This window comes from Ovis aries, chromosome 3, assembly GCF_016772045.2.
Source record: "Ovis aries strain OAR_USU_Benz2616 breed Rambouillet chromosome 3, ARS-UI_Ramb_v3.0, whole genome shotgun sequence".
NCBI classification, from domain to species: domain Eukaryota; kingdom Metazoa; phylum Chordata; class Mammalia; order Artiodactyla; family Bovidae; genus Ovis; species Ovis aries.
In genome coordinates, this window is record NC_056056.1 from 7,539,601 (window position 1) to 7,552,125 (window position 12,525).

Here is a 12,525-nt window from a genome sequence, read left to right on the forward strand (position 1 = left end):
GTTCAGATATACAGCCGGGGGCTTCACCACCTGCCAGCCCACTGAGACTCCAACACACAGGGACCAGGAGGTTCCGAGGGACCACGAAGCCATGCCCCTATTACACTGATGGGGAGACTGAGGCCAGGAGGAGCTAACGCACTTGCGCAATATCACCCAGCCACAACGGACTGAGGACCTGAGCCTGATGATCCCCGGGCCAGGCCAGTGTCTGCACACCTGTGGGTGAGGGGGAAGCTGGCCTGGAAGGAACCCAGGGAAGGGGAGGGGTGGTCCCCTGAGCCCCTGAAAGACTGAGCAAGTAGCCCCTTTGCCCGAGTCCGAACATGGCCTCATCTCAAACAGGCCTGAGTCTATCTGTCATGTGACCTTGAACGCAACTGCCTCCCACTGCTCCCTGCATTTCCTCATCTGTAAAATGGGTCAGGTCAGGGGGTTCCAGGAAGTTCATGGAAGAGTTTAGCAAGAAGCCGCTGCCATCACAGTCACCCTATTCCGCCCTCCTGCTTCCTGCTGCTCCTCCTCCCCAGCCCCTCCTGGGTCAAAATTTAACCTGATGGAATTCAGTCTATGTCCCAAGATGTGCGGAGTCCGGGCTGGCAGGTGGGCGAGTCCAGGCTGGTGGGGCGGCGAGGAGCCAGGCCCTGGGAGGCTGGAGGAGCCCTGCCCTTCTCCTCCTCCCGAAGGGGGGGACAGGGAGGCTGTGGTCACAGAGCAGTTGCTTCCCGGGGCGAGCCCAGGCTGACTCTCCACTTGCTCTCTCCAGCTGACTCCCTGCTCGCTCTGTTGTCTCCAGCTCACCATGGCTAAACGGCTGCAGGCTCGAAGGCTGGACGGGATCGACCACAACCCGTGGTGAGCCAGGCAGGACTGGGGAGGATGGTGGTGGGGGTCCCCTGGCTCAAGGATAGCAGGGCTGGTGGTCCCTGGGTTGGCAGGGACTCCGTGGTACCCAAGACGGCTGCATACTCGGACCGGGAGGTTTGCAGCCTCAGCCCTTGAGAGGTGAGACCCCCCCAGCAACCTGCTTAGGATTCAGTCTCAGCCTCACCCTGCTTGGCTGTGGCATTTGGGGCCAGTGACTCACCTGCTCTGAGCCTCCGGTTCCAGCTAGGAAATGGAGGTACTTCTGTCTCCCCTGAAGGGCCTTGGGAGGGTGGCATGAAATATTGTGTGAGCCGTGGGTACTACCCAGGCACTGGGCTGAGGGCTTTCCGGGGGCCGGGGGGGTTGGGGTGGTCTTTCATTTCACACTTAGTAGAGAACAAGATAAGCTAAAGAATATAAGAAGGTAAGACATGGGCAGCTCCTCACCGACACTTGCAGAGCTTACCATCTTTTCTGAGTTGACTCATTCTACATGTGAAAGACGTACGTGCCCGCTGTCACTAGTGATGCAATGGATGCAATTGAAGATGTGTAAGAAAGACTGAATGCCCTTCCTTCTTCCCCCTTCTCCAACCCCTGCTCCCAGCCCACTCCCGCTTTGGCCAAGAGCACAGGGCCACCTCTGTACATAAAAAAGATATCATTGGCTGTTGTTTTTATCCAAAAGAGGACCATCTTTTTCTTTCAAACTCCCCTCCTGTACTGCATTTTGTGTTTTGCAAAAATCTTCCACCTTCATCTTCTCTTCTGATGCTCCCTGGTGTTTGGGATACGGGGGCCAGGCCCAAAGGCCCTATGGTGTCCGGCTGCTCTCCAGGTTGAGCCCCATGGGTCCTGCTCCCCAGGCTGCCCCCTCTGTCCTCTCTGTGAGGCAGGTGGGCAGGACTGTGGCCCATTTTGCAGATAAGGTCAAGTCCAGCCCAGAGGAAGGAAATGACTGGCTGGGAGCGGCAGCTAGAGCCTTTCCTGACTCACAGAGGCAGCAGACTCTTGAGCCTTTCATGCCCATTCTACAGAGCGGAGGACTGAGGCCAAGAGAAGCCAAGTCTCAGGCAGAGTCAGGGCAGGGCTGGCCTGGGAGGACTACACAGAGCAGGGGAGCATGCTAGGAGAGATGAGGGCCATGAGAGGCCCCAGGTTCCTGCAGACCCGGCCTGAGGATCTGGCTCCATTGTCACAGCCACCATGGAACACCCACCATCTGACTCGGCATCTCAGCTCTGCTTTAGCCACTAGTGTGGCTCTGGGCAGGTCATGGGTCTCTCTGAGCCTCAGCAACTTCGTGTCTTCAGAGACCTTGTGAAGCTCTGGAGAGAAGAAGAACCGATTTTAGACATATTTATTGTTAGGCACGTTCATTGCCACCACACCTGACTGCTCTGCCCCCTGCCAACCTGGAGCCGTGTGCCAGCCTTTTTATCTAGCTTCTCAGCCTCTCTGCCAGCTTCCCTAAAGAGGTGGCCAGCAGGCAGGCCCAGAAGAAAGGTGGTAGGGGGCCAGAGGTGGCAGATGCTAGGGCTGGTGGCACTAGAGTCTGTTCAGAGTAATTCTCCAGGGCCCGATTGTTGCTTCAGACAGAGGTGGACTCAAAAGCCAACTGGGAAAAGCTAATGGGGAGCCATCGGGCAAGTCCCCTGAATCCCACCTTCTCCATCCCCATTGCGACTGAGGAGCAGAACTTGCCTCATAGACTAACAGAGGCGATATGAGCAAATGTTTCAAAGTGTGGCATTTACAGATGCGTGAATAGGTCATGAAATCCATTTAGGGGTGCTCAGCAGGTGTTTGTAAAGACCAGAGTGGGACAGGATGGGAAAGACTGCCGTGGATCCCACTGGAAGGAGAAAGTGGAGTCCCTGTTTGTCCCTCCAGAGTTTGGGATGTAAAAGTGATTTCTTACTGTGGATCGTGATGGAAAGTTGCAGAGGCCCTGGGCTGAGACATGTGACCAGCATGCGACCAGTTATGACCGTAAACAGATCAGGATGGGTGCTAATTATCCAGTTTTTCTCTTGCAAGCCCAACAGCCTTGCTCACCCTGCCCTGGAATGGAGCAGAAATCCAGGTTGTGATGGAGGGTTCTGCTACCCACTCTCTGTTTGTTGCCCAGGGTGGAATTTGTCAAACTGGCCAGCGAGGAGGCTGATGTTGTAAACTTGGGCCAAGGCTTCCCAGACTTCTCACCCCCAGAGTTTGCCGTGGAAGCCTTTCAGCACGCCGTCAGCGGGGACTTCATGCTTAACCAGTACACAAAGGCATTTGTGAGTCTCCCATCCCCTCTGGGGGCCCCCAGACACTGGCCTCTGCAGAGGTCCCAGGGGAGGAAGGGGCAGCTCTTTCTGGAGAGCAGGCCAATCTAGATGTTAGGATTCACGGGGCAGAGCCCTTGAAATTCAATCCCGCCACGGTTCAGTGTTCATTGACTGTCTCCTTTGTTACAGGCCCTGGGACAGTTCATGGCCTGGGGGAAAGGCAGATTTAAAAAACAAAACAAAACAAAACATGAGCTGGGAGATCGTGGTCTAGTGGGAACAACAGACGAAACAACAGAAGCAGAAATCAAAGGTGGTTGATATGCTGCCATGGAGGAGCTTGGGGTCCTTGGGAGCACGAAGGAGGGAATGAAACCTGAGAGGTCAGGGAAGGCTTCCTGAAGGAGGTGACACATAAAACTGATGAAAGTTAGTTGTTTGTTTGTTTGTTTGTTTGTTTTGACTCTAAATCCAAAGTTTGTCTGTGAAGAACCACGGAGTAAATATTTGCCAGCCCTGGAGCAGGTTCTTAAACGTTGGTGTGCATCTCACAGTCTGGGGCAAAGTTTCTTCCATTCCCACCACCCAGAGTCTAGCACTGCCAACAGTGTGCTCCTTTGCTGAGTGTTTAGACTTTTGAACTTTTAAAAATGTTTATATGAACACACACATATATCCACATATGAGATTTGTGTGGCTTTCTGGTATTTTTTTTAATTGAACTATAACGTTGACTCTGCATCATGTGGCCAAAGTATTGGAGCTTCAGCTTGATTTACAACGTTGTGCTAATTTCTGGTGCTCAGCACAGTGATTCCGTTATAATATACATATATCCCCATTTTAAAATTTTCTTCCTTATCATGTTTATCATGGGGAGTTGAAGGTGGGTGTGGCTTGGAAGGCTGCCCCAGCGCCTTCCTGGTGTCTCTGAATGAGGCAATAACTCCCAGGATCTTAAGGGAAGGCCAATATTGATTCATGGTCAGTCCATTTGTGCAAAAATTTTCTGGGAGGCATAAAGTCGCACCTTGGGGTGCCTGGACCAACACACTCCCCACGTGAAATAGAGTCTGTAATTGAAACCACGCTCCTCTGAGACCAGATGGCTTCAAAGTTGTCCTCTGACTTAAACTCTTCCACAAATTGAAGAGGAAATACTCCCTGACTCTGCATGTCCCCTGGTGGTGGCCTCAAACAGATAGCACCAAATTCCTTACAGGGCAATGTTTTGCACAGATTCAACAGGTGGCAACAATATTAGAACCCGCCTACCAATGCAAGAGTGTGCGAGACCCGGGCTCCATCCTTGAGTCGGGAAGATCCCCTGGAGGAGGAAATAACCAACCTCCGATATTCTCGCCGGGAGAATTCCATGGACAGAGGAGCCTTGCAGGCTTCAGTTCCGGGGTTGCAAGAGTCGGACATGCAACAGGCAAGCAGCATGCAACACCTTGACACCCCAGTGCTGCTGGTGAGGGCGCCCCGGTGGCCACCTGTGCCCTTCCCACCCTCGGCTCAGACCAGGCTCTCCCTCCCCTTCAAGTTCCTGGAGACTGTCCCCACAGCCACGGGCTCCAAGGAAAGAGACATGCAAGTACTCAAGGGCAAACACTCTTATTTGCACAAGTAGTCACAACCACAGATTTACCCATGTTCAAGGTCACATTAAAACAGGGACCCTATTCACTTCTACCATGGGCCCCTTTCTCCATTAAAAAATAATAATAACAAAGGAGAACTCCCTGGTGGTCCAGTGGTTCAGACTACATGGTCTCACTGCCAAGAGCCCTGGTTCAATCCCTGGTCAGGGAACTAAGATCGCGCAAGCCACACAGCTTGGCCAAAAAAATATATATATACTTTATGACTATGTTGGTATAAAGAACACATATCATCCAGGCTAGATTCATTATTATACATTCATTATTATATTCCCTCAGTCGTCTGACTCTTTGCGACCCCATGGACTAGCCCCCCGGGCTCCTCTGTCTGCGGGATTCTCCAGGCAAGCATACTGGAGTGTGTTGCCATGCCCTCCTCAGGGGATCTTCCGGCCCAGTGATTGAATGCATGTCTCATGTCTCCTGCTTTGGCAGGCAGGCTCTTTACCACTAGCACCACTTGTGTTCTTATTTTAAAATAAATTAAAATGAAAACATTTTCATAGGCCCTTCAAACTATCGCAGGCCCTCAGCACTAAGCCTCCTGAGATCTGATGAAGTCAGTCCCGCTGAAATAGGTCATATTGTGTGAATCTCACGGGTATTCATAAAGTGCCCACTCTATTATTAACATTTGCCATTTACAGTCACCTTCTATGTGCCAGGCATTCAGTGAAGGGCTTTCCATGAGCTCCCTTATTTCTATTTATTTTACGGATAGGGAAACTGACATTGAGAGAGGTAAGGTGACTTGCCCTGAGTCACACAGCCAAGGTATGCATGACCCCAAAGCCTGTGTCCTCACCTTCTCCCCCAGTGTCTGCTTGGTGCCCAATCCCAGGTGGGCATCAAAGGTTTGGCAGGACAGACCTGCTCCACAAAGGGTGCAGTATGATACTCACTCCTGTGCCCACAGACTCACCCAGACACACACAGCAGTCGCTGCCCTGGCAGTCCCCTGCAGTGGAAGCTGGATCCTGGTTTCCAGCCCCAGCCCTGAGGTAGCATGAGTGGTTAAGCGTGTCCTCATCCTGCACAGGCTCTCCCCCGCTCCAAGGAGCCAGGCGGCCCAGGCCACCCCCAGCCCCAAGGTACCACCTTTCCTGACAGCTGGCAGTGAGAATGAAGGGCCAAGACTGGCAGAGGAGAGGAAAGGGCCACACGCCGGGATCTTAAACTGCGGGCATCCCATGATTCGAACCCTCCCCTGACCTGCCGGAGCCCCGCTTGAGTGTTTGTCACAGTTTTTCAGGCGCTCAGTTGTGTCCCGCTCTTTGCAACCCCAAGGACGGCAGCACACCAGGCTCCCCTGTCTTTCAGTATCTCCCGGAGTTTGCTCAAATTCATGTCCATTGAGTCAGTGATGCCATCCAACCATCTCATCCTCTGTTGCCCCCTTCACCTCCTGCCTTCAATCTTTCCCAGCATCAGGGTCTTTTCTAATGAGTCAGTTCTTCGCATCAGGTGGCCAAAGTATTGGAGCTTCAGCTTCAGCATCAGTCCTTCCAGAGAATATTCAGGGTCGATTTCCTTAAGGATTGACTGGTTTTTGTTGTTATATTATCATTCTTACAAATTTCCTGCCTTTTTTGTTTTGCTTTTAAATTTTATTTACTTTCGGCTGCACGGGGTCTTTGTTGGTGTACTCAGGGTTTCTCTAGGTGCAGCAAGTGGGGGTTACTCATTATAGTGTGGGGGCTTCTCACCGCTATGGCTTCTCATTGCGGAGCAGTGGCTTTAGGCACCGGCTTCAGTAGTTGTGGCACACGAGATTTTTTACTCCGAGGCATGTGAAATCTTCCCAGGTGAGGGATCAACCCCGAGTCCCCTGTATTGGCACCCGGATTCTTATCTACTGGGCCACCCGAGAAGTTCCTTCCTTGCCTATTAAGGTGGGGGGGCAGGTTGAGGATAGCACCTGCTTTCCAGGGCTGTTGAAAGCGTCTGATGACATCAGTATAGTCCTAATTTCAGTGCCTCGTGCTGAGTGAGCAAATTAGAACTGACTGTATTAATATTATTCGTACCTCTGTGATCAGGTGAGATGATGGCAGGTGTGATCTGGGGCAGAGGAGGTGTAGCCGCCTTAGGAGAAAGGCCAGAATTGATAGACATAAAGGGATGTGGGCAACCGTGTCAGAGAGGATCAGCCTACCAGGCAGCCGAAGAGTTTGAACCAAGTGGCCAGGAGGTGGTGAAGGAGGGGGTTGCCCTAAGATTAAGTCCATCTGGGCGAGTCAGCAGGGTTTCAGACTCAGGATGGGAGCAGGCACCCCTGCACTCGGCCGGTCTAAGGGAACCACCCATCCCCGTTCGCTCAGGATGGTGCTAGTTTCAGCACTAAAGTCTGGTGTCCTGAGAAACCCCTCAATCCCGGGCAAGTGGGATGGTTGGTCCCCCCAGAACAGGCACGGCTGTGCCCTCCAAGGCCAGCACTGGGCTCACACCAGGCGGTGCACCTCCCATCCTCTGCTGAGGGGCCTTGCAGGCCAGCACTTTCTCCCAGACACTGGGTGGAATGCCCCTCCTCAGATAATAATCGCACTTTCTTAGCCACAGGGAGTAAATCAGAGGGTGAACTCTGACTGACCTCCCAGCCCCTGGAATCTCCCAGCTCGCCCCCACGGGCCTTTGCACCGCCTGGCATCCTTTCCCATCCTCTGGGACTGGGCTTGAAGGCCGCGCCCTCCAAGGAGCCCCCAGGAAGGCCTGCCCGCAGGGGCTGTGCCCCCAGCGCCCTCTAGTGTCCGGTTGTATTAGTCTCCTGGGCGTCTCTACCAAAGTACCACACACCGGGTGGTTCTAAATATAAAGACAAATTTTTTCTCTCATCGTTCTGGAGGCTGGAAGTCCAAAATCAAGGTGTTATCGGGGCCATGCTTTCTCTGTCGGCTCCAAAGGAGAATCCAGTCCATGCTTTTCTCTTAGCTTCTGTGCTGTCAGGAGTCCTGGGTATTCCTTGGTTGGAGACACATTAATCTCTGCCTCACCCACTCCAGTGTTCTTGCCTGGAGAGTCCCAGGGACGGGGGAGCCTGGTGGGCTGCAGTCCATGGGATGGCGAAGAGTCGGGCATGACTGAGTGACTTCACTTTCACTTTTCACTTTCATGCATTGGAGAAGGCAATGGCAACCCACTCCAGTGTTCTTGCCTGGAGAGTCCCAGGGACGGGGGAGCCTGGTGGGCTGCCGTCTGTGGGGTCGCACAGAGTCGGACATAACTGAAGCGACTTAGCAGCAGCAGCAGCGGCTGTCTTCACCTTTCTCCTGTGCGTCTGCATTCTTTTCTCTTCTTACAAGGAAACAAACTGTACTGGCAATGGTCCACTCTGATCCATTGAGAGCTCATGCGAAATTTTTCGAATATTTGTTTATTTACTGTTATAACTATTTTATGGAGAAAGGAATGGCAACCCACTCCAGTATTCTTGCCTGGAGAATCCCATGGACAGAGGAGCCTGGTGGGCTACAGTCCATGGAGTCACAAAGAGTCGGACATGACTGAAGTGACTCAGCATACATGCATTGCTATTTCTGTCTGGGCCAGTGTTAGTTGCAGCGCGGGACCTTTAGTTGCCGCACGTGGGATCTAGTTCCCTGACCAAGGAACAAACCTGGGCCCCCTGCAGCCCAGACTGTTAGCCACTGGACCACCAGGGGAAGTCCCTCGTCTTAAATCTGTTACACCTTCCAAGATCCTGTTTCCAAATGAGGCCACATTCGCAGGTGGTTGTTTAGTCGCTCAGTTGTGTCCAACTCTCTGCGACCCCATGGACCAACCCCAAGATCCCCAGGGGATCTTCCCGACCCAGGGATTGAACTTGCATGTCCAGCATGTCTCTCGCATTGCAGGCAGGTTCTTTACCCCTGAGCCACTGGGGAAATATTCACAGGTTACCAGAGGTTAGGACTTGGACATATCCTTTCGAAGGACACGATTCGAGCCATAACACACAGCTTCACGTTGGTCAGGAAATACTTGCTGGATAGTAATGGTGACAGTGTCTGTGGGCATCTCTTGACAGGCCTGGTCCACGCTGTGGTCTCAGCGCTTTGCCAGGACCGGGTCAGAGAAGATGCTCCGGAGACGCTGATGTCTGAGTGAGGACCAGAGGAGGACGTGCCCCACCTTGGGGCAGGTGACGAGTTTTCTGGGCTCTGAAATGTTTTGAAAGACCTTGGAGGAACAGGCTGGATTGGGAGCAGAGTTTAGAAGGGACTAGGCTAGGGAGTTGCCTAGTTTAGGCCAGACTTTGTTTCCCTCTTTCTCTTTTTCGGCTGCGCTGGATCTTGTGGCACATGGGAAAAGATCTGTGTGGCATGTGGGATCTAGGTCCCTGCCCAGGGATCAAACCCGGGCCCCCTGCATTGGGAGCGGGGAGTCTTAGCCACTGGACCACCAGGAACGTCCCATAGACCAGATTTGTTTCTTACAAGCAAGGGCCGACAACCATCCACTTCCTAGAATCTTCTAGTGTGGGCAAGCCTGAGCATTTGTATCCATGACTGGGTTATGAATTACTGTCCTTTTGTTTCTTCTCTATAGTAAAGTTAGAGGGTCACACTGATAGTTATGAAATGTTGTGGGCAGGTAGATTATATTGGACTTCCAGTTTGCAGTCCTGTGTGCAAGGAGCTTGGAAGTCATCACACTGTCCTTGTGAATAAAAAGCTGAGCCAAGATAAAAACTAACAGCTTTTCTTAGATTCATCAGAGAAGTGAGGCCACAACGCAAACTGCCGCCTCGGGTATGTGAATGTGTCATCTGAGGCTGCTTTCCCAAAGCAGCAGCAGACTTGAGAAGCTGCGACAAGGACTGTCTGCCCTGCAAAGCCTAAAGTATTTGCTCTGACCCAAGGCAGAGTATGTTTGCTGGTGCTGATAAAAGATAAGGAAACTTAACAGACAGGAATGATGAGCGTGGCTGGGCGAGAGCAAGCGAGAGAAACGGTGGTAGGAAATGACCTGGGCCCTCATGTCTGATCTAATATAGCGTCGTAGTATATATTGTAGGATACGGTAGAAACTTTGCGTTTTATTCTTAATATGAGGATTTTTAAAAGAAAGAAAGGAAACTGAAGTTGCTCAGTCACGTCCGACTCTTTGTGACCCCATGGACTGTAGCCTACAAGGTTCCTCCGTCCATGGGATTTTCCAGGCAAGAATACTGGAGTGGGTTGCCATTTCCTCCTCCAGAAGATCTTCCTGACCCAGGGATTGAACTCGGGTCTTCCACATTGTAGGCAAATGTTTACTGTCTGAGCCACCAGGGAAGTCCAGGTCTTAGTTGCGGCACAAGGGATCTAGTTCCCTGACTAGGGATGGAACCCTGGTCCCCTGCATTGGGAATGTGAGGTCTTAGCCACTGGACCACCAGGGAAATCCCAGTGTACAAGATTTTGTATGGACATATTTTTGTGTTTCATTTCTCTTGGGTATATACCTAGGAGCGGAATTGCTAGGTCATATGCTAACTCTGTGTTTAACATTTTGAGAAACTTCTAGACTGCTTTCCACATCCACTGCTGCATTTTACATTCCCAGAAGCAATATACAAGGCTTCCAATTTCCCACCATCCTTGAAACACTTGTAATTATCTGTCTTGTTATAGCCATTCTAGTGGGTGTGAAGTTGTGTCTTAGTGTACCATTTACCTAATGACTAACGATCTTGAGGATCTTTTCATGTGCTTGCTAGCACTTTATACCTCTTTGGAGAGATTCAGATTTATAATTTGCAAATACTTTCTGCTATGTGAGTTTTTTCATTTTCTTGATGGTATCTTTTGAGACACGAAAGTTTTTAATTTTGGTGAAATCTAAATCCATTTTTTCTTCATTGCTTGTGTTGTGATATATAAAAGCTGCTATATATGGTGTTATATATTAAAAAACCGTCTTCTAATGCAAGGTCAAAAAATTTACTCCTGTTTTCTTCAAGGAGGATTATAGTTTTAACCCTGACTTTTAGGTCTATGATCCACTTTGAGTTAATTTTTTTTTATAAGGTAGGAGTCCAGTTTCATTCTTCTGCATGGGGATATCCAGATGTTTCAACACCAATTTGTTGAAAAGATTGTTCTGTCTTCATTGAATTTTCTTTTCTTTTTTTGCTCAGGGGTCGCATAACTAGATAGCCTGCCCGAGTCTCCTTCGTTATCGGAATTAACCAGACAAATCACTTTACCAACTAAGAACGGCCATGCACCACCACCCACAGAATCGAGAAAGAGCTATCAGTCTGTCAGTCCTGTCCCTCTTTGAATTTTCTTGGCCCCCTTGTCAAACAGCAGTTGATCAAATAGCAGTTTACTTTTGGGCTCTCAATCCTATTCCCTCGATTTATATGTCCATCCTTATGGCAGTACCACACTGTGTTTTGGGTTCCCTTAGCTTTTTAGTAAGTTTTGAAATTGTGCAGTGTGTCCTTCAATGATTTTCTTCTTTTTGAAGCATTCGCGTTTTGATTTATGTTTGTTGAATCTTTTTTTTTTTTCCCCTTGGCAGCACTGCAAGGCTTGTGGGTTCTTAGTTCCCTGACCTGGGATGGAACCCCAGCCCTGGCAGTGAAAACACAGAATCCTAACCACTGGATCGCCACGGAATTCCTGAATCTCTTTTAAGGCCTGATCAGCTTCAGATTGGTTTTAGCACAGAAATAGTCTACAGGTGGTATGTGTGTTTCCAGAGTCAGGACGTGAGGTAGGCCTGGCTCTGTGATGTTAGAAGCCATCCATAATCTTCCCCTGGATCATTTTTAACTAGAGGTGATTTACATTTTGAGGGCTTCCCACATAGCTCAGTCAGTAAAGCATCTGCCTGCATTGCGGAAGACCGGGGTTCAATTCCTGGGTCGGGAAGATCCCCTGGAGAAGGAAATGGCAACCCATTCCAGTATTCTTGCCTGGAGAATCCCATGGACAGAGGAGCCTGGCGGGCTGCAGTTTGTGGGCTCGAAAGAGTTGGACACAACTTAGCACTATCTTTTTCTCTCTTGTTCTTAGCGTTTTGAAAGGGTTACTGTGGTTGCTGGGGTGGGGGGTGGTCCCAGGGTTTCAAGGACTGAAGGATAGTCGTGGGACAAAACCCTTGTTGCCGCGCCTGGTGCAGAGCGACCACTCGATAAATACCAGCCCTTATTGTTCTTGTTATTAGAGCTGGGCGGGGGGACCAAGTCCTGGGCCCAGAGCCATTTTTCCGGCCAGGGTGTTCTCCCTTCTCTGCCCTTGGAGGGGACGTCGCCCCACGGCTCTGGGAGGCATGTTCAGGAATGCGACGGCCATCTGTTTGCACCTGGTGGGGCCCCTCCGGGGAAAGAAGTCTGGAGCTTCGCTCACCCGGTGTTTGCACCAGACTGTAAGTGCTCTCGCCCCCCCGAGCTCTGCTGCTCGCATGGCCTGGGGCTCCTGGGTTCTGGCTTGGTCCTGGCTTCAAAGCTGTGCGTGAGCCTCCTCTTTCAGGAAGCCTTCTCTGACTGCAGCCTGGCTGTGGGTCCCTCCCTAGCCCCTGCTTCTGATCTAGCTTATAGCTCTGCATCCTTGGTGCTGCAGCCTCCCCATCGGCCCCTAGCCCAGCCCAGTGTTTGGTACACAGTAGGTGCTTCATGAATGTTGGCTGAATAAATGCATTATGCATAAACTCAAGAACAGGCACTGGTTCCTCCCTTATCCAAGTTGTGTGTGATGTATGCAAAGGTCACTTCGTTAGGCACCTCGAGTTTC

At 51.0% G+C, this 12,525-nt stretch overlaps 1 protein-coding gene across 49 annotated transcripts in view; it reads left to right on the plus strand.

Moving 5' to 3' along the window:
* The window catches only part of LOC114108697 (kynurenine--oxoglutarate transaminase 1), a 41,324-nt gene that overhangs the window by 16,371 nt on the left and 12,428 nt on the right, over window positions 1-12,525 (plus strand). For 12 of the 49 annotated variants that reach the window (XM_060411692.1, XM_060411690.1, XM_060411702.1 and 9 more), the window contains one exon: window positions 11,960-12,160. In XM_060411692.1, coding sequence (XP_060267675.1) covers window positions 12,065-12,160 — 96 coding nt within the window. In that variant the 5' untranslated portion in view covers window positions 11,960-12,064. Of the gene's footprint in view, window positions 1-60; window positions 226-565; window positions 604-766; window positions 856-2,998; window positions 3,150-8,828; window positions 8,943-11,959; window positions 12,161-12,525 lie in introns of those variants that run through there. The other 37 variants (XM_060411715.1, XM_060411718.1, XM_060411700.1 and 34 more) reach the window with 9 other exon arrangements.